The 20215-nt window shown below is 41.6% G+C and overlaps 1 protein-coding gene across 1 annotated transcript in view; it reads left to right on the top strand.

Annotated features, from left to right (window-relative positions):
• ADAM12 (ADAM metallopeptidase domain 12) overlaps positions 1 to 19214 on the top strand; it is a 369569-nt gene extending 350355 nt beyond the window's left edge. The window contains exons 22-23 of the mRNA XM_032281987.1: positions 12462 to 12592; positions 14166 to 19214. Coding sequence (XP_032137878.1) covers positions 12462 to 12592; positions 14166 to 14226 — 192 coding nt within the window. The 3' untranslated portion in view covers positions 14227 to 19214. The remainder of the gene's footprint in view (positions 1 to 12461; positions 12593 to 14165) is intronic.
• The last annotated feature ends 1001 nt before the right edge of the window (positions 19215 to 20215 follow it).

Raw genomic sequence — 20215 nt, 5'->3', positions numbered from 1 at the left:
CCGAGACATATGATATAGATTAGTGTGTGATTTCTCTCCCATCACACATAGGGGATGGGAATTAATTCCATGCCGGTGTGGAGAATATTTGGAGGTGGCTCTTATTTGGCAGCACAAATTGAATCCACTGACATTTTGTACTTTGGAGTTCCTCATGCCCTTCCCTGAACCACATGACAAACACAGCTTACACAACTAATCCTGCTTCATTTGTCCAAGTTTACCATCAAAGCATTCCAGAAGAAGACAGTATCACAAACACCATCTTGGTACACCTCACATTTAAAGTGTGAGCTAAGTCTTTATAGAAACCATTTCATCTTCTATCAAATGTTCTGTTCGACTTTTTTTAAATGAAGGACAGCTGAATGAACCTACTCTCTAGTCCACAAACATACCTTTGCAATGTACCATTTCCTTCATGGTAAAAGGACCCTTGGAATTCAAGCCTCTCATCCTAACTCCCCAGTCTTGATCAAGGAAACAAGCTTATTTTCTTTTCATTCCATCAACTATATTAGAGGAAAAATAATTCAGTATATTCATCTAGCTGTTTGCTGCATCTTAGCAAAGGTGGAGATCTTCAGTTCAGTGTTGCTGTCAAGGTACAACATTTCTCCTAATCAACATCTTATCTGTCTGTATTATATGCAACATACAATATTTTATGGCACAAGATTCACCAGTCTGGCACAATCTCTTCTAAGAAAAGGCCAATTTGCTGAAGTTCCCATGGGAAGAGGGTGGCAGCTATTACAAGGAGGTCCAGATTCCTCCTCAAACCCATAAAAAAGGTGATGAATGATGAGCTGGGGCTGTTACTGGTAAGCAGCAGCTTCTCCTTCACAAATGCTCAGGCAGGATGCAGATGTGAGCAAAGCCAATTAATTTAAGCCATGATTGTAGATCAATCAGGTGCTGGCCAGTTCACTCAGAAGTTGACCCCAGACTTTCAACTGTTCAGCAGAATGAATATGGCTGTGAATGGATAAGGGTGTGTGCCCTTCTGACCTGTGTGGGCGTCTGATGTCGAAACCTGCACTTGCAGAGTCTAGAAATCTGGGGGTTGGATCCTTGCTTATCAGAAATACCAATATGTAATGAGAAAACAAGACCCATTTGTCAGTATGTTCACCTAAAGAAGATGAAATACAAGAAAACTGAGTTTTTTGAGAGCATTTGTTACTACCCGCAAAGCACAGGCTAATAACTGACCAAGGTGCTGCTGAGCGTCCTTCTGTGCCCACTCTGTTTTCCAGCTCTCGCCCTCCCCTAAGATCTCTCCAACCTTGGGCATTTCCACAGTCTTCCCTCCAGGACCCCCTGCTCACCTGCTGCGATAGCCTGGAGTTACCAGTATGCCAGCTCTGCCCTAAAAAGGCACAGACTTTTTTGAGCTTTTAAGTCCAGTCCCTTGAACACAGTAGATGTGTAGGGAATATGCTGAATTGACGTGGACTTAAAATAGTAAAAAAATCAGTTGTCACAGTGCCATTCTTTATGGAGCCATCACACTCAGTGAGTTACGAATTTATGAAAATGAGTCCATTCCTCCTGTAAATCTAAAACACAGCTACCAAGGTCTTGCACTCTCCCTGCCAGATACACAAGACTTCCAGAAACTTTAACTGAATTTCTTTGGCTTTATATAATATACTAATTATTCATCAGACACACCCATCAAATGTCTTTAAGGGAATCAATTATACACAGAAGCACCCAGGTCTCTGAAGAGAAAGAACTTCTCAGAACACAATGTTTTCAAGGGGAGTCATTCAAATGATTACAGTATTCAGAGGGGTGTTTGTTTCCCACTTACGTTACTATAAACATGCAAAGTCTATAAAAAGCAGATGCCTGATATTTTAGCCTTTACATTTGTTAATAGGTAATACATGCCTATAGTTAAAAATCTCAACAGTATAAGGGGTCATTCAGAAAACAGTCTCCCTCCCCAGAAGCAATCATCACTGTTACTAAGCTTTTATAGAATACAATTTGGGATGTAATGAAAAGTCCCAGTTGTAGTCCCGCCCCCTTCACTCTCTCTGCAGAGAGAGACTATGGAAATTTTCAAACACTCAAAATTGGAGAGAAGAGTACAGTGAAACCCTACCTACCCATCATTCAACTTCAGCAACTGTCAACTTGCTGTCACTTACCTTACATCCTTGTTTTGAATTCAAATGGCAACACATTATGTGCTTTCTTCTACTTTGGTTATTCCTTATTAGCTTCATACATCTGCCTCATTCTTTTCACTGACCGTATCGTATTTCATTGTGAAGCTATACTATGACTTCTTTTACCTGTCCCTTACAGATTCCAATATGGGTTGTTTTCAGTCATTTGCTACATCACACAGGCATATTCCTGCCCAAGATGGCTGTAGGGTAAACTCCCGAAAGCACAATTGCTGTGCAAAGGCCATATGCATTTAGAAATTTGATAGATCGGATGAAACTGCCTCTAATGGAGTTGCTCCAGCCATTCTGTTCTCTAACTCGTCACCAACACAGTGTGTTCAGAGATTTCCCTTCTCTTTGCCAATTGATAGGTTAAAAACAATGGTCTGTACATTTTTCTTCATAGGAAATACTTTACAGAGAGATGAAATGCCTTTTCACAGCCTTAAGATTTTCTTTTTCATGAACTGCCCTTTCATCGTTGCCATTTTTAAAATTTAGGTTTGGGGGTACACATGCAGGATGTGCAGGTTTGTTAGAGGTAAACATGGGCCATGGTGGTTTGCTGCACAGATCATCCCATCACCTAGGTATTAAGCCCAGCATCCATTAGCTATTCTTACTGATGCTCTCCCTCCTCCCCTTGCCCCATTGTGTCCATGTGTTCTTATCATTCAGCTCCTACTTACAAGTGCAAACATGGGGTATTTGGTTTTCTGTTCCTGCATTAGTTTGCTGAGGATAATAGCCTCCAGTTCCATCAATGTCCCTGCAAAGGACATGATCTCATTCCTTTTTATGGCTGCATAGTATTCCATGGTGTATGACATTTTCTTTATCCAATCTATCATTGATGGGCACTTAGGTTGATTCTATGTCTTTGCTATTGTGAATAGTGCTACAACGAACATACGCATGTGTGTATCTTTATAATAGAATGATTTCTATTCCTTTGGATATATACGCAATAATGGGGTTGCTGGATCAAATGGTATATCTGCCTCTAGGTCTTTGGGGAATCATCACACTGTCTTCCATAATGGTTGAACTAATTTACACTCCCACCAACAGTGTCAAAGTGTTCCTTTTGCTCTGCAACCTTGTCAGCATCTGTTGTTTAACTTTTTAACAGTTGCCATTCTGACTGGCATGAGATGGTAGCTCATTGTGGTTTTGATTTGCATTTCTCTAATGATCAGTGATGAGCTTTTTTTCATATGTTTGTTGGCTGCATGAATGTCTTCTTTTGAGAAATGTCTGTTCATGTCTTTTGGCCACTTTTTACTGGGGTTGTTTTTTTCTTGTAAATTGAAGTTCCTTGTAGATGTTGGTTATTAGCCCTTTGTTAAATGGATTGAAAAACTTTCTCCTATTCTGTAGGTTGTTCTTTCTGATATTTCTTGTGCTGTGCAGATGCTCTTTAATTAGATCCCATTTGTCAATTTTTGCTCTTGGCATCATCATGAAATATTTGCCCATGCCTATGTCCTGAATGGTATTGCCTAGGTTTTCTCCTAGGGTTTTATAGTTTTGAGTTTTATATGTAAGTCTTTAATCAATCGAGTTGATTTTTGTATATGGTATAAGGAAGAGGTCCAGCTTCAGTCTTCTGCATATGGCTAACCAGTTCTTCCAACACTATTTATTAAATAGGGAATCCTTTCCCCATTGCTTTTTTTTGTCAGGTTTGTTGAAGAACAGATGGTTTTAGGTGTGCAGTCTTATTTCTGGGTTCTCTATTTTGTTCCACTGATCTGCGTATTTGTGTAAGTACGATGCCATTTTGGTTACCATAGCCTTGTACTATAGTTTGAAGTCAGGTAGCGTGATGCCTTCAGCTTTGTTCTTTTTGCTTAGGATTGTCTTGGCTATTCGGGCTCTTTTGGGGTTCCATATGGATTTTTAGTTTTTTTCTAATTCTGTGATGAATGTCCACAGTAGTTTTGATGGGAATAGCACTGAATCTATAAATTGCTTTGGGCAGTATGGCCATTTTCATATTCTTTCTGTCCATGAGCATGTAATGTTTTTTCATATGTTTGTGTCCTCTTTGATTTCTCTGAGCAGTGGGGTAGTTTTCCTTGAAGAGGTCTTTTACATCCCTTGTTAGCTATATTCCTAGGTATTTTACTCTTTTGTGGCAGTTCTGAATGGGAGTTCATTCATGATTTGGATTTTGGCTTGATGGTTGTTGGTGTAAAGGAATACTAGCAATTTTTGCACATTGATTTTGTATTCTGAGACTTTGCCGAAGTTGCTTATCAGCTTAAGAAGCTTTGGGGCTAAGACAGTGGGGTTTTCAAGATATAGGATCAAGTCATCTACAAACAAAGATAGTTTGACTTCCTATTGGAATACCTTTTATTTCTTTCTCTTGCCTGATTGACCTGCCCAGAATTTCCAATACTATCTTGACTAGGAGTGGTGAGAGAGGGCATCTTGCTTGTGCCACTTTTCAAGGGGAAAGCTTCCAGCTTTTGCTCATTCAGTATGATATTGGCTGTGGGTTTGTCATAGATGGCCCTTATTTTGAGGTATGTTCCTTCCATACCTAGTTTATTGGGAGTGTTTTCACAGAAAGGGGTGAATTTTATTGAAGGTTTTTCTGCATCTATTGAGATAATCACATAGTTTCTGTCTTTAGGTCTGTTTATGTGATTAATCACATTGATTGATTTGTATATATTGAACCAACCTTGCATACTGGGGATGAAGCCTACTAGATCATGGTGGATAAGCTTTTTGATACGCTGCCAGATTCTGTTTGCCAGTATTTTGTTGAGGATTTTTGCATCAATGTTCATCAGAGATATTGGCCTGAAGTTTTCTTCTTTTATCTCTGCCAGGTTTGGGTATCAGGATGCTGCTGGCCTCACAGAATGAGTTAGAGAGGAGGCCCTTCTTTTCAATCTTTTGGAATACTTTCAGTGGAAATGGTACCAGTTCTATTTTGTACCTCTCATAGAATTCAGCTGTGAGTCTCTGTGGTCCTGGGTTTTGTTTGGTTGGTAGGCTATTTATTACTGCCTCAATTTCAGAACTCATTATTGGCCTGTTCAGGGATCCAATTTCTTCCTAGTTCAGTCTCAGAGGATGTATGTGCTCTAGATTTTCTAGTTCATGTGCATAGAGGTGTTTATTCTCTGATAGTTGGATTTCCATGGGATCAGTGGTAATATCCCCCTTATTTCTGATGGCGTCTATTTGATTCTTCTATTAGTCTAGCTAGTGGTCTAATAATTTTTTCAAAGAACTAACTGCTGGATTTTTTTTTTTTTGGAAAGGTTTTCATGCCTCTATCTCCTTCGGTTCCACTTTGATCTTGGTTATTTCTTGTCTTCTGCTAGTTTTGGGGTTTGTTTGCTGTTGGTTCTCTAGTTCTTTTAGTTGTGATATTAGTTTGTTAACTTGATCTTTCTAGCTTTTTGATATGGGCATTTAGTGCTATAGCTTTACCTCTTAACACTGCTTTAGCTGCATCCCAAAGATGCTAGTATGTTGTCTCTTTGTTCTCATTAGTTTCAAAGAACATTTTATTTCTGCCTTAATTTCATTATTTACTCAAGAGTCATTCAGGACGAGGTTGTTCAGGTTCCATTAGTTGTGTGGTTTTGAATAAATTTCTTAATCTTGAGTTCTAATTTTATGATGCTGTTGTTTGACAGTGTTATGATTTCAATTCTTTTGCATTTGCTGAGGAGTGTTTTACTTCTGATTATGTGATCAATTTTTATAGTAAGTGCTGTGTGGTGATGAGGAGAATGTATATTGTTGGTTTTGGGTGGGCAGTTCTGTAGATATATAACAGGCCCACTTGCTCCAGAGCTGAGTTCAAGTCCTGAATGTCTTTGTTGATTTTGTCTAATATTGTCAGTGGGGTGTTAAAGTCTCCTACTATTATTGTGTGAGAGTGTAAGTCTCTTTGCAGGTCTCTAAGATTTGTTCTATGAATCTGGGTGCTCCTGTGTTAGATGCATATGTATTTAGGATAGTTCTCTCTCCTTATTGAATTGAACCCTTTACCATTATGCAATGCCCTTGTCTTTCTTTATCTTTGTTGGTTTAAAGTCTGTTTTGTCAGACGCTAGGATTGCAAACCCTGCTTTTTTCTGTTTTCCATTTGCTTGGTAACTTTTCCTCCAACCCTTTATTTTGAGCCCATGTGTGTCTTTGCATGTGAGATGGATTTCTTGTAGTCAGCATACCAATAGGCCTTGTTTTGTTATCCAGATATTGGGCCCAATATGAAATTCTGGGTTGGAAAATCTTTAAGAATGTTGACTATTGGCTCTCAATCTCTTCTAGCTTGTAGGGTTTCCACTGCAAGGTCTGCTGTTAGTCTGATAGGCTTTCCTTTATAGATGACCTGGTCCTTTCTGACTGCCCTTAAAATTTTTCTCTTTCATTTTGACCTTGAAGAATCTGATGATTATGTGTCTTGGGTTTGATCTTCTCATGGAGTATCTTATTGAGTTTCTCTGGATTTCCTGAACGTTGGCCTGTCTTGCCAGGTTGGGTAATTTCTCCTGGATGATAACCTGAAGTATGTTTTCCATTTTTGTGGCCTTGTCTATCTTTGATCTTCGAGGCTGTAGACCTTTGGATGGGGCTTTTGTGGGTTGTTTTCTGTTTGGCCACTCTTCTGTAAGGCTGCTGCAGTGTGCTGGGGTGGGGGAAGGGGGGCTCTGTTCTGCCCATCTCCTTTAGATACTCCAGTCACTTGAAGATTTGGTCTCTTTACATATCCCACATTTCTCAGACATTTTGTTCATTCATTTTTTTTCTCTATTCTTGTCTGATTTCAGAATGATAGTCTTCAAGCTCTGAGATTTTCTCCTCTGCCTGGTCTATTCTGCTGTTAATACTTGTGATTGTGAAATTCTCGTAGTGTGTTTTTTAGCTCTAAAAGGCCAGTTGTGTTCCTCTCTAAACTATTTTGGCCGTCAGCTCCTGTATCATGATTCCTAGCTTCTTTGAATTTAGTTACCACATGCTCCTTCAGCTCAGCAAAGTTCTTTCTTACCCACCTTCTCAAGCCTATTTCTGTCATTTCAGCCCCAGCCCAGTTCTGAGCACTTGCTAGAGAGGTGTTGCAGTCATTTGGAGAAAAAGTGGCACTCTGGCTTTTTGAGTTTTCAGTGTTTCTGTGTTCCTGTCTTTGAGGTTGCTGACCTTTGGATGGGGTTGTTTTCTGTTTGGCCACTCTTCTGTAAGGCTGCTGCAATTTGCTGGGGGTCTGCTCCAGCCCCCAGTAGCCTCAGGTTTTCTCGTACCACTTCCCAGGGTGGGGGTCCCCTTGGCTCTGCGTCACTCTCAGGTGGGCCATCACCTCACCCTGTTTTTTGTTGTTGTTGTTCTCCATGTGTCTGTTTCCCTAATTAATCCTACCTAGTATATAAAGAATCAAATTTTATTTTTTTCTAGACGACCACCTAGTAATCCGCAATACCATTTATTTTATTTGTCCTTGATAGGCCCATGTTTTATTAGATTTGTCTGGTTTCTCATTCTACCCTACCCTCAGCCAGCTCAAGGTGTTATATGACCTTCCTCTTACTACCATTAGAACTTGGAAACATGACTTTAATCTCCCCTCTACAAATGTGAAATAATAGTTACATGAAAATATTAGCAACTGTCCTCTAAACATTGCTTTAACTTGCTCACTGTTCCAATTTGTAGTGTATTTTATATTTTTAAATAGTCTACATATTGTCTTCTGTTTTCTTCCTTGGTCCAAAGATTGAAATTATTTTATGTTCGTTTTTACTTTTCTATATTTTAAATATTTTAAAAACTAAGTTATATTTATTCTACATAGAAATAACCATTGTTTTACATCTTCCTAGATGTATATGCCTATTTAAATTTCAGATATATAATATGCATAAGTACTCTGCCCTTTAAAAAGTAAAACATTACAGATAAAGTCACTACAACTACATTAGCCTCCCCCCAGATACAATCACTGTGTAAGTTTGGTGATTTTTTAATAGAACACTTTGAATATTTTTATATAAATATGTATCCATGAATATGTAGTTTTGAGTTTTAAACTTGACATAAGTGGCATCAAACTGTACTTACCTTCATGCAATTTGTTCTCATCTATGTTGCACTTTTTTTTTAATTGTTTCTAGAGGTTCTTCCTGGTTCTGATTCAACTATGCTAGCTTGTCTTGCACTTAAACATAGTAAGAAAACGTTTTCCAACAGTCCCCAAATCTGAAGGCTTTGGATATGTTACTGCTGAGGCTTCTATCACTTCTCATTCCTGCTTCCTTGTGTGTATGCTCATTTTTTTCCATGAGTTCATTTTTTAAAAATTATAGTTTTTTGAGGCCTGGGATGCAGGTGTGTGCTTCCATAAGGGGTTATTTTGCCTCTGCCAGGTGCCTGGAGGCAGTACCAGTTTGAGACCACTTTAAATGGCTTGGAGCCTATTGAACTACCCAGCTGGTGTGATTTCAGCTTCACGTCCTCAAGGACAATTTGTGGTGACAGATTTAGTTTCCCCCCTTGGTCTGCCCAGCACCAGAAGAATACTCCTTACAGTATCCTGGGGATAGATTATACTATGGATTTACTTCTAGAAGATTCTTAACCTGCGGTCTTATCTGTAGAGCCCAACTTGAATGGAGAGGAGTCAGGAAGAGAATTCTCTCTCATTAAACTTGGGCATTTGGTTTCTGCCCACATGTCTTGACCTCAGTTGGATTTCTGTATTTCTCTCTGTGAAAGAGTATCAAAACCAAAATTTAGGTTCCCCTAATTTGGGCGATGCCTCCAGCTTCGGTTACTACTCCCTCTCCAGGTTGCCGCTTTCACGTAGATTTTGGCCTGAAAACATTTACTGCCTTGTAGCTCTTGGTGGTTATGAGAAGGGTAAGGCACACCACCATAGCCTGCCACGTTACTGGAAATGGAAGACCCACCTCTCAACTGTGGCAAGTTCCGTAATACCTACATTATTAGGGTTTATAACATTCATATTCTGTTCTATAGCCATAATTCCCACAATAGTTTTTAGCTAGAGGTAGACCGAGTTTGTAAGTGAAACATGTTGCCACTGCCCCAGCCCTGCGTGAGCTCACCAGGGATCTCTGGCATTTTCCTGTGATGATTTCCAGTCTTCCTGTGGGGATTTTTCTGGATAAGCAGGGCATGTTTACCATGTGAAGTTGATAACAGCTGAGGCTTCTTCATGATGCCGGTCAAGGGAAAGTGGTTATATTTGGATTTAAAATTGTTTTGAAACCTCTAAAAAATTTGAACTATGTGGCTACTGCCAGAACATGAGCAGAAAACAGAAGAATGGAACAGCCCTATTTAATAGCATACCTGGATTTTTCTTTAATATCTGGAAGAAGTTAAGAGGGCAGAAGAATGGGGTTTGAATTCTTCATTTCCTTGTTTAAAATGAAAATAGATGAAAAGCAGTATTTATCGTGTATGAGCAACCTGCCTAGAGTCATTGCTCGGCTCCCTTCAGATGATGCTTGGTGATCAGACTGGACTTTTCTGGGAGAGGTTCAGGTTTAGGTTTTTGCAAAGGCAAAATTAAAAGCAACACCTAAAAGGGAGCATGGCAATTTCACCCGTTCCCTCAAGGTCAAAATGTGTAGCTGGTACTTCTTGCATCATAGGTTCCACAGCTCCATGCCTGATAGCTAAGAAGTGAGCTTACATCTTCTTGGACCAACCCCACTATTCCATGGCCGTTCTATCCCAGTGAAGCCCTGGCAGGAAGCCAGCATCTTACCTAGGCAACATCTTTGCATGAAACCTGTTTCATGCATCCGTCCAAACCATGTCCTGGGTATGGCTAGAGGGAGCAGATGGTACCTGTGCTGAGCCTCAGGTTGCAGATCAGACCCTTCAATCAGCTTCTCAGTCGTTTTGGTTTTCATCACTATGGTGACCACATAATTTATCCTCTTAAAGTAGGAGACATGCCTGAGAGAGTGTGATTAATAATTAAGATGGTCAACATAAATTGGGAATGCCCCAGGCAAACTAGAATGAACGGCCAACCTAATTATCTCCTGTTTCCATGATAAATCCAAATATACCATGATACATAGCTCCCTTTTTCTCCAGCATTTCAGCAAAAACCTGACGTTATCTTTATTGCCAAGACAGCTTAGTCATATTCAGCAGTAAAACTAGTATCGCTTAGTAATTAGTTCAATTTGGTAAGTGCATACATCCATTTTTACATGACACACTAATGTTTTGCTCATAGTTTTCTGTTAGCTTATAGAAAAGGGAGCTTGATTTGTTACCTTAATTATCCAAAGTTTGTTGGTAGGGTTATTATGCTTTTTGGTGATCAATTCACTCCATCGGTAATAGTTGTAATACAGCAGCAACTAACACTCATGGGTTACCGCATGCCAGGCCCTGTACCAGAAGCCTCAGTGTCTCATTTAACCCTGACATCCACGTGGGAGGAAGGGACTCTGATCATCTCCTCTCTACCAATGAGGATACTGTGTGTGTATGTAGAGCTGGTTGAATATATAAACGACCCATGCTCTTGGGCACATTATATGGTCTTTATTCCTAGCTAGGGAATTTTTACTATTTAATGTTTCCTTTAATGAAAGCTAATGTAGAAATGTCACTTCTAAGCCTGTCCCTTGTTCAAGGGCTCTTTCCTAGCCCAATGTGTCCATTCTTCTAACTCAGCTTATTTTCTACAGAGCTGTTATTTACAAACTTCTGTGGTAGCTTCCATTGCTTTACAAAGATATGTTAAATGGTGATTATATTGTCACATTCTTTCAGTTGAGCCCCAATTGCTAAACGTAATTTTCTCGTACTAGGCACTGAGAGAAATGCACCTCGTGTTTGAAATGATTGTCGAGTGCTGCTAGATGTATGGAGTACTGGGTCCTATGATGGTGAATCGGTGCATTTGATTAGGGGTGTTCTGTCTTCCTGGAGGTTCTAGCACCATTTCCGACAGATGTTCCCTGCATTTGTAAGTGTTTCCAGGCTTCAAGAACAAAGCACAGCACCACATTCACCTGAGGCCAAGAGCAGAGATGTGTCCATCACTTACTGACTTCTGGACACAGCTCCAATGAACCCCTCTCATGGGTATCCACAGGAGGGGCACAGTGTAAGAACACGAAAACAAGTGGCATGTGTTCTTACACTGTTTGTTTTTGAAACAGAGTCTTGTCCTGTCACCCAGGCTGGAATGCAATGGTGCAACCTCGGCTCACTGCAACTTTTGCTTCCCAGGTTCAAATGATTCTCCTGCCTCAGCCTCTTGAGTAACTGGGATTACAGGCGCCCACCACCACACCCGGCTACTTTTCGTATTTTTAGTAGAGATGGGATTTCACTATGCTGGCCAGGCTGGTCTCGAACTCCTGACCTTGTGATCCACCTGCCTCGGCCTCCCATAGTGCTGGGATTACAGGCGTGAGCCACCGCGCATGGACCTTTCCTCCTATTAAAGATTTTTAAAGTGTGGCATGAAGCAGTGCTGATATTAATAACTTATCTCTGTGCTGGGAACTTCCTATATGCATTATTTTCTTTAATCCTCATAACAATGCTGAGATAGGTCTTTTTCCCCACATTTTCCAGAGACAGAGGTTCAGAGAGGTCAGGTGACTTGCACAAGTCCCAAAGCATCATTTGGGTAAAACCCAGAGTGGAATAAGGCTTCTGGTCAACACAGCCCTGGCCCTTAGTGTGTTTACAAAGCTTTACTTGCCCCTCAGCCCACCGTGTAAATTCTTTGAACTTACTAGAATAAGTATTCAGTGGAAGAACTTCAGCGCATTTCACGGAGCGACATTTGGAACAGCGCCTGCACGTGGCTGACTGAGCGTGACTTGTCCTCGCTGTCTAATCCACACACAGGTGAACGAGTCCTGCTCCAAGATCCTGGCAAAACCCGAGGAAACGGATGCGATGTTTGAAAAGATTTCCACCAACTTCTCATTTTAGGGTGAACTGAGAAGCTGCTTAACTAAAGGCGCAGCAAAGTGTGTGTCCTCGGGGTAACACTGGCAGAGAAACCCCAACATCAACTATACCCCAGGGGCAGCCCAGAAGCCCTGCAGTCAAGTGTTTATAGCTCTGATCCATGGATAAGTCTCAGAGAAAATTTTAGCAAGAAGGTTCACAGAGGTCAGCCTCCAGCCACCTTGTATGGTGAGAAGGTGATATTCAGGGACCAGAGCCTGTGCCAAGTGCCAGGCCCTGCTTCTCCATGGCTTCTGGAAAGTGACCCTAACTCTATGTTTATTGCAGGGGACCCGTAAGCCAAACCCCCCTCAGAAGCCTCTGCCTGCAGATCCTCTGGGCAGGATGACTCGGCTCACCCATGCCTCGGCCAGGACCTCAGGACAGCGGGAGACCGGGCTCCACCTGGCACCTCTCAGGTTTGTGTAACACACCATGCCCATCTCTTTCTTTCTCAATCTCTTGTGGGACCAACCACAACAAACCCAGTCTCTTCCCGGTCCCTGGGATCCTGAGACATTAGTCGGGTTGGAGGCACACAGCTGGAACAAGGGACATATGGGGAGTAAGGCAAAGCAGCTGCCTGGCAAGAGGACACTGGGAAACAGGGACCACGGGCAAAAGGAATCACCTTTCACAACTTCTGCTGCTTGGTCTGCAGGAAGGCAGAGACTTCCATCCCAGCTAATGCAGGGAGGCTAATCCCATGGTATGCTGAAGCCAGCTCACCTTGGTTGGTAAGAGCTATCAAATTTCCAGGAATTTTGCAAGCTAGGTGTTAAACCTAGCCAATATTAAGGATTAAATTTTACGATATATTAGAAACAAAGGTAATAAGTGCACAAAACTCACCTCACATTTTTCTCTGTTTTGCTGTAATTATCTGTGCTCTTGAGATTGCGCTCATCCGTGATTTCTGTACGGCAGGGAACCTAGGTCATAGTAGCTGCTCACATCTCCTTCACGTTTAGTGACATCAGGTGGTAGCTTGAAACCAGCCACAGTGGGAGTATTGACACCATGGAAATTGGCAAACGCTGCAAATCAGGCTTTCGTTCCCCACCCCCCGCCCCCCGCCCCAGCCACCACCTTGGGCTGTTAAACCCACAGCCAAAGTACTTTTCTGACACACATGCCCTCTTGGCAGGAAGCCTGCTTTTTGAGTTCAAAAGTACCAAAGGTACTGTGTTGGCCAGGCCCTGGGTTCAGTAATCCTGTATCTCTGTAGGAGAAGACACATTGGAGTGATTTCATTACAGCTCTTGGGAAGAATGTTTGGCCCGTGAAAGAGCTGCCTAATAAATCTCAGAGATAAAGGCGGTCAAGGGGTCAGGAAATTGTTTAATTCCCAACTGCATAAATAGAGAAAAACTGCATAGCATCCTAATTATTTCATTGTGGTTTGCATGTTGATCTTGAAGTTATTTTTCCTGTTCTATTTGAGGAAAAAACACTACTTTACATGAACACAAGGAGGGGAAGTCCTTTATGTTAAATGCCCGCAAGCCGTGGCCTATGCTACCTCTGCCAGTTGCTGATTTCAGTCCTGCACATTTCATTTTTGAGGGATCCTGGGTGCCCACCTTTGCTCCTTGTTCTCTGGAGCTGTGCTGTGGGACACAGGGGCTGTGAGGCAGGCTGTGCCTAGCACAACTATCTATTTTTTTCTATTGATAATCCGTTCAAATAATCCTCTAGATATATACTGAGTTAAATGTATTACTAAAATTAATTTCACCTATTTCTCTTTTTCCATGTGGCTACTAGAAAATTTAAAATTCCTTGTGTAGCTCACATTTTTTCTGTTGGACAGTGCTGTTTTAGACTTGGCTTGTGGTTGGGAGGTGTGGCTTTGGAGAGAGGTCTCCCGCCCCCGTTATGAGGGGCAGCGGTATCTGACACAGAATACATCTCCAACCCCACGCTTCTCTATCCTCAGATTCACTTCTCAAGGCCTCTGATTATTTTCTCTTTTCTCCTCTCTTGATTCAGACCTGCTCCGCAATACCCACCCCAAGTGCCCAGATCCACCCACACCGCCTATATTAAGTGAGACGCCGACACCTTTTTTCAACAGTGAAGACAGAAGTTTGCACTATCTTTCAGCTCCAATTGGAGTTCCTTTTTTGTACCAACTTTTAGGATTTTTTAAATGTTTAAAACACCATTATTTTAAGAACTTTTGAGCTGCTGCCATTGGTGCTGTGCTGTGCTATGGTGCTCTGTCTACTTGCTCAGGTACTTGTAAATTATTAATTTATGCCGAATGTTTATTACAGTGCAGTGCGCTGTAGTAGGCATTTTTACCATCACTGAGTTTTCCATGGCAGGAAGGCTTGTTGTGCTTTTAGTATTTTAGTGAACTTGAAATATCCTGCTTGATGGGATTCTGGACAGGATGTGTTTACTTTCTGATCAAGGCCTTATTGGAAAGCAGTTCCCCAACTCCCCCCAGCTCTGGTTATATGCCAGATGCAGCTCAAGAGACCCCAAGAAGAACCTCGTTTGATTTTCTGGATTCCCCATCTATCTCAGGCCAAAGCCACGGGGCTTCAGGTCCAGGCTGTGCTTGGCTTTCAGGAAGGCCCTGTGCCCCTTGACAACTGGCAGGCAGGCTCCCAGGGGCTGCCTCATGAAGTGTTGGGACAGCAGGGAGAAATCTGGCTTCTGGCCAGGAAGCTTTGGAGAGAATGTGGGTTGCAGACAGGAATGTTAACGTGTGGCCCCACCAGGATAGAGACTGGAACACTGGACAAGCCGGACCTTGACCCTGAGCTGACCAGCCATGAGCATGTTTAGAAGGGAGCTATAGGGTCACTCCAGGCTGTGCTTCATAGAAGTACAAGTAGAAGTACCAAGCACTTGTTTTACTGGCTGCCCTTTCCAGAGCACAGCCATACGCAGGTTATCTAGATTGAGAAAGGTGGTGTTTCTGCAAGAAAGGTAGTGCCCAGTCGCTGCAAACCTCCACCTCCCTGTGCTGCTTGGAGCGGAGCAAATCGCTACAAACTGTAACACGAAGACCCTGTATTCAGACAGTTGAGGCTTTCTTCAGATGTGAACCACTAATTAGGTCTAGTCAATCAAGTCTGTCAGTGAAAAATCTCTTTACTACAAGGTTCAACTTATTAAAAATTAGGCAGAATCTTTATGCTTGCAAAAACTATAACCCAATGGAACATGTTGCTCATAGGTATAGCCTATGTCTGCTATCATAATTAGTAGATATTTGACAAAGAACCTTCTCTATGGGGGCATCCTCTTTTTCCAGCTTGGCTGCAGGAATCTTTAAAAGATGTTTTTAACGGAGTCTGAACCTGTTTCTTCATTGCTTGCAACCTACCTGTTGAAGCATCACAGAATGTGATAAGGAAATCAGTTTCCTAGCCGTAAATATGTACGAAATGCTGGCTTGGGCAGCAGTCCCTTGAACTTTTTACTCTTCACATGTCTGACTAGGAAGCCATTTTTCACAAGGTCTTTAAGATGACTATATCTAATGGCATGAGAAATACAAAAATACTCAGATAAGGTGGTAAAATGCCATGATGCCTGTCACTGTTTCCTGGAGGGGTCATATCTGACTGGTTTTCACATTAGAAGACAATTGACAACAGTGACGTAATTCGCTCTGAGTGTTTTATGAAAAAGGCTTCTTTTGGGGGTCAACAGTTTTCCTATGCCTTGAAACAGAAAGAAAAATACATGTCAAGAATCTTGGTTTGCCTTCCAGAAAACAAAATTGCATTTCACTTTCCTGGTGTTTCCCACCATGTCTAGGCAACACAGTCTTCATGACTATGGATAAACCAAGTAAACACATGTCACAAACACAAAAGGGAAACCAGCTCTAATACATTCCAACTCTTATCGCATGCATCTGTTTATCCTACAGTTATTAAGTTCTTAAAAATGTAAAGCCATGCTAGAAAATAATACTGCTGAGATACATACAGAATTACTGTAACTGGTATTACATTTGGTAATTGTACTAAAGCCTAACATATATATACTATTAAAAAGGTTTACAGAATTTTATGGTGCATTATGTGGGCATTGTCTTTTTAGATGCCCAAATCCTTAGATCTGGCCTTTTAGCCCTTCCTCCTGTCATAAGAGGATATGAACTGAGTTTTGTTGTTGTTTGTTCTTAGCTGTAATTCCTATGCTTCTATTTCAGAGAGCCAGGAAGAGTCTGATATTAAAGGAGGTTAAAACTGTGATCTTACGCCATGTCATCAGTGGCCACTTAGGGGCCATGGCTGATGACACATTTTTATCTCTACCGTACTAATTTGTTTCTACAGAGCCATGCAATTTATTTCTGAATAAGAACTTATTTAAACTAATATTCCCTTATGATGCAGATAGTATTATTAAAGGAATAATCCTTCCAAGATGCAATATTTATCTAGTGAAGCATATTTAGCAGAAAATTCCATTTTAATATAACTTAGGAAAGGAAGCAATAACCAGGGGGCTTTGTGGTTGGGGAGGCAAGGGGTAGAGGGTATTCCTCTCCTTTTCTGTATTCTCAGAACCACCACCAAAAAAAAATCAGTACTTGTATTTCAATGGCAATGTCTTTAGTATTTTTTTTTAAAGTTTTTATAGGCATGAAGAAAGAGGTGGTTTGAGTTTTGCAAGGCCATCACCTGGAAAGTCAGCGTGACTAGACACAAAGTAGCCCAGCGGTTACTTTTCTTCCCATATCTTATTACCGTTGTAGGTTCTATGACCTCACTTTATGGGTTCCAGGCAATTCCACTGAAAGGTCTGTCTCCTGAAATTTTTTAAGTTTGTTTTCCTGACACATGTAATCAGATGTGTAGCAACCGAGGGAAACGAAGCCTAACGTTCTCCATTGTGGAAACACACACAGGAGGTTACACTTCTCAGTGTGGATTTTTCCAGCTTACACATGTGGGATGACATCACAGAAACCACAAAAGCAGCAAATTAAACTGTAGGAGCGTAAATACTCCTGATGAGTCTCAGGGGGGACATTTTTATGCCTTCTTAACTTTATGAAGAATTCTCAGGCTGAACTATAAGCCATTGTTCCCTGGCAAACCAATACATCAATGCATTCTCAAAAAAAACCAAAACTGCTAAAATTCTGTCAAAATGTTCTCAGGAGCCTATGCTCTCCGCGGTGCTAAAAAAAAAAAAAAAAAGCCTGGTGCTAGGCCGACTGGCAGGGCCGAGAGTCCTCCTGCCCCCTCTCCACTGATGTTTACTATGCACTCTGAGCCAGTGAGACCCCCAGTGGCTGAAAGGGCACAAGGCAGTGCCAGGGCAGCAGGGCCAGATCTTTCTCATGCACTCTGAACTCCTGAAGACTTTCCTCGTGAGGTTTACTCAATTTACAACTGCTATGCAGGGCTCCCCTACATATTCTGGGGGCCCACGGCACACTCAGGCTGGAGATCCTTCCTCACTGCTCTCAAGATGGCCCCAGCCAGACACCAGTGACCCAAGTGAAAGTCACACAACCCTCCCAGAAGTCTCCCAAAACTAGTGCTGACCAGAGGTGGGGCCCTCAGGCTGCGAGTTTCACACGCTATGACAGGCTGCTGGGGGACATTACAGGACCCCCCTTTCTCCTCCTCTCCCATGCTAGAAGCCAGTCCTAGGCTGCTGCAGTTACTCGCTGTGACTCAGCAGGAGACTCATTCAACACAGCTGCCCACAGGAAGCCAGTGGCTAATATATCTGTTTGCCTTTCCCTACGACCCAGACACAAGTCGCTTTCCCAGATCAAACCCCAGGCCGATGCATCTCCAATTTCTGACAGTCATATCACTACTTCCATTTCCGCTTTAGACCAGCCAAAGTGGTGACTGCTGCAGTGGGTGGCTGTCCCTACAAGGCCCACCCAAGGGATGCCCAAAGCCCAAGCCTCCTAGGACTGCAGCCCAGAGCAACCCCACCAGCCTTTAGTCCAGCAGAGGACCTCCCACCCAATACATTGTTCTAATTAGAAGGGGAAGTTAGCCATAGGAAGTCAACTTATCTATAATTACAAAATTCTCTTAACTCACTCTAAAATTTCTATTGCTATCTATTGCTTTTTAACCCTATTTGAAAACTCTGATAGTAAAACAAATGACATATGACAAGAAAGTTTGGGAGCCCCATGCTGAGAACCATTTCTGTGCAGTGAGGATGTTTCCAGAAGCTACTTACCTACATGTGAATGTGCCATTTTCTTTCTTTCGTAAAGAAAATCCCCTCTTTACTTTTCGGAAGTGTGATGGCAGCTTCTAGTGCGGCCATTAGTTTCATGTGAGAAAAACTAAGAATAACTATAAAATTATTAAAATATCCAGTAATAGATCATGATAGCCAGAAGATTTAATACAAAAAGTCATTCTCCATTTAAAGCTATTTGGCTTTTCTAGGTTGAATGCCCTGTAACCCACCCTGACCTTCCACATCATCTTCAAAAAGGTTCTCTGTTCCCCATGATTCTCCTATACACTCATTAGTCCTCCATTTAATGCAATTTAAATGCTCCAAAGAATAAGTATCATGTGATTATTTTAGTTTTGCAAAAATGTCGAATGGCGTTTTACTTTCATGGCCTATAAGCAGGCAGCTTAGTTGGGCAGTGATAGGAAAAACAAATTAGACCAAAAAAGTCCTCTACAAATCCAAGGCAGGAAAAATGGTGGCAGAGTGAATCACTCTCCTGTCCCTCCCATCAGGTCACATCGGGAGGCTACAGTGAATGCCCGATTCTTTTAATGTGTGGCTACTGTTCCTGTAACTCTTCAAAACTTGGCTACAGGCTATTTAGCACAGTGCAGATTAAAGATACAGCTGCGTAAGCCAGCACAGGAATTCTATAGTGCTTCGTCCATGTATCATGCTTTGGTTTGCTCGTTTTTCCACATACCTTTTTATGTTACAGTCTGTTGCTTTTGTACACATTTCTCATATTGGGGTTTGACAGGTCAACACAACCTGCTATTTCAGTAGAAAAAAGTTATTGTTATGAATATTAAACCCAATAAATAGTATACAGGTAAATGTCAATGTGTGTCTCATTTGTTACTGAGAATGTTACAAAAATTTGGGGACGATCTTTCATGCAGAAAATGTATTCTCATTCATGTATGGATGCTTGAGAACATTTTGGAATAGTACATAAGAAACTAAGAATGGTTGGCAGGGTCTGGGGGTAGGGGGTGTGTGCTACGAATCTCATGAACGCGTCAGACAGGAGGGAAGATGCTCACACGTAGCGCTGGGGGGTGGAAGTTGATACAGTTTTTGAACAATGTGAATGTATAACCTATCAAATAATTTATTAACTTATTTACATAAGAAATCCAAAAAGTAAGCAGGAGAGATACTAACATCGGAGTTATTTGGTATGAAAATCTAAGTGTAAACAGATACCTATTTACAAATTTAAGAAAGACAGCATCCAACTTAATAAAGAAAACTAAAGAAAAAGAAAAATAGCTGGTCTGAAGGTAGTGAGTTATCTCAACTGATTGTTCAGTCAGTTACAGATCGAGCTCCTTGTTCTACTCTTTGCCCCCTTCTCACTACTGCACTTGACTAGTCTTAAAAAAAAAAGAAAGGAGGAAAGAAAAAGAAAAATACATATACAAAATGCTAACAAGAATAAAGGGGTCTTTTTTTTTTTGGATGGAGTCTCACTCTGTCACCCAGGTTGGAGTGCAATGGTGTGATCTCAGCTCACTGCAACCTCTGCCTCCTGGGTTCAAGTGATTCTCCTGCCTCAGCCTCTTGAGTAGCTGAGATTACAGGCATATGCCACCGTGCCTGGCCAATTTTTGTATTTATAGTAGAGACGGGGTTTCACCATGTTGGCCAGCTGGTCTCAAACTCCTGACCTCATGATTCGACCACCTCAGCCTCCCAAAGTTCTGGGATTACAGGCATGAGCCACCGCACCTGGCCAAAGGAATCTTTATTCTTACTACTCTTCACCCATGATCAAGCAAGCCAGCAAACATTAGTACATACAAAACTTCAAACATAATTGATATATATATCTAACAGGA

Source organism: Sapajus apella, unplaced genomic scaffold, assembly GCF_009761245.1.
Source record: "Sapajus apella isolate SASKATOON/1434 unplaced genomic scaffold, GSC_monkey_1.0 scaffold13, whole genome shotgun sequence".
Lineage (NCBI taxonomy): Eukaryota > Metazoa > Chordata > Mammalia > Primates > Cebidae > Sapajus > Sapajus apella.
Note: the sequence above shows the minus strand (reverse complement) of the source record. Positions and strands in the feature narration are given on the sequence as shown.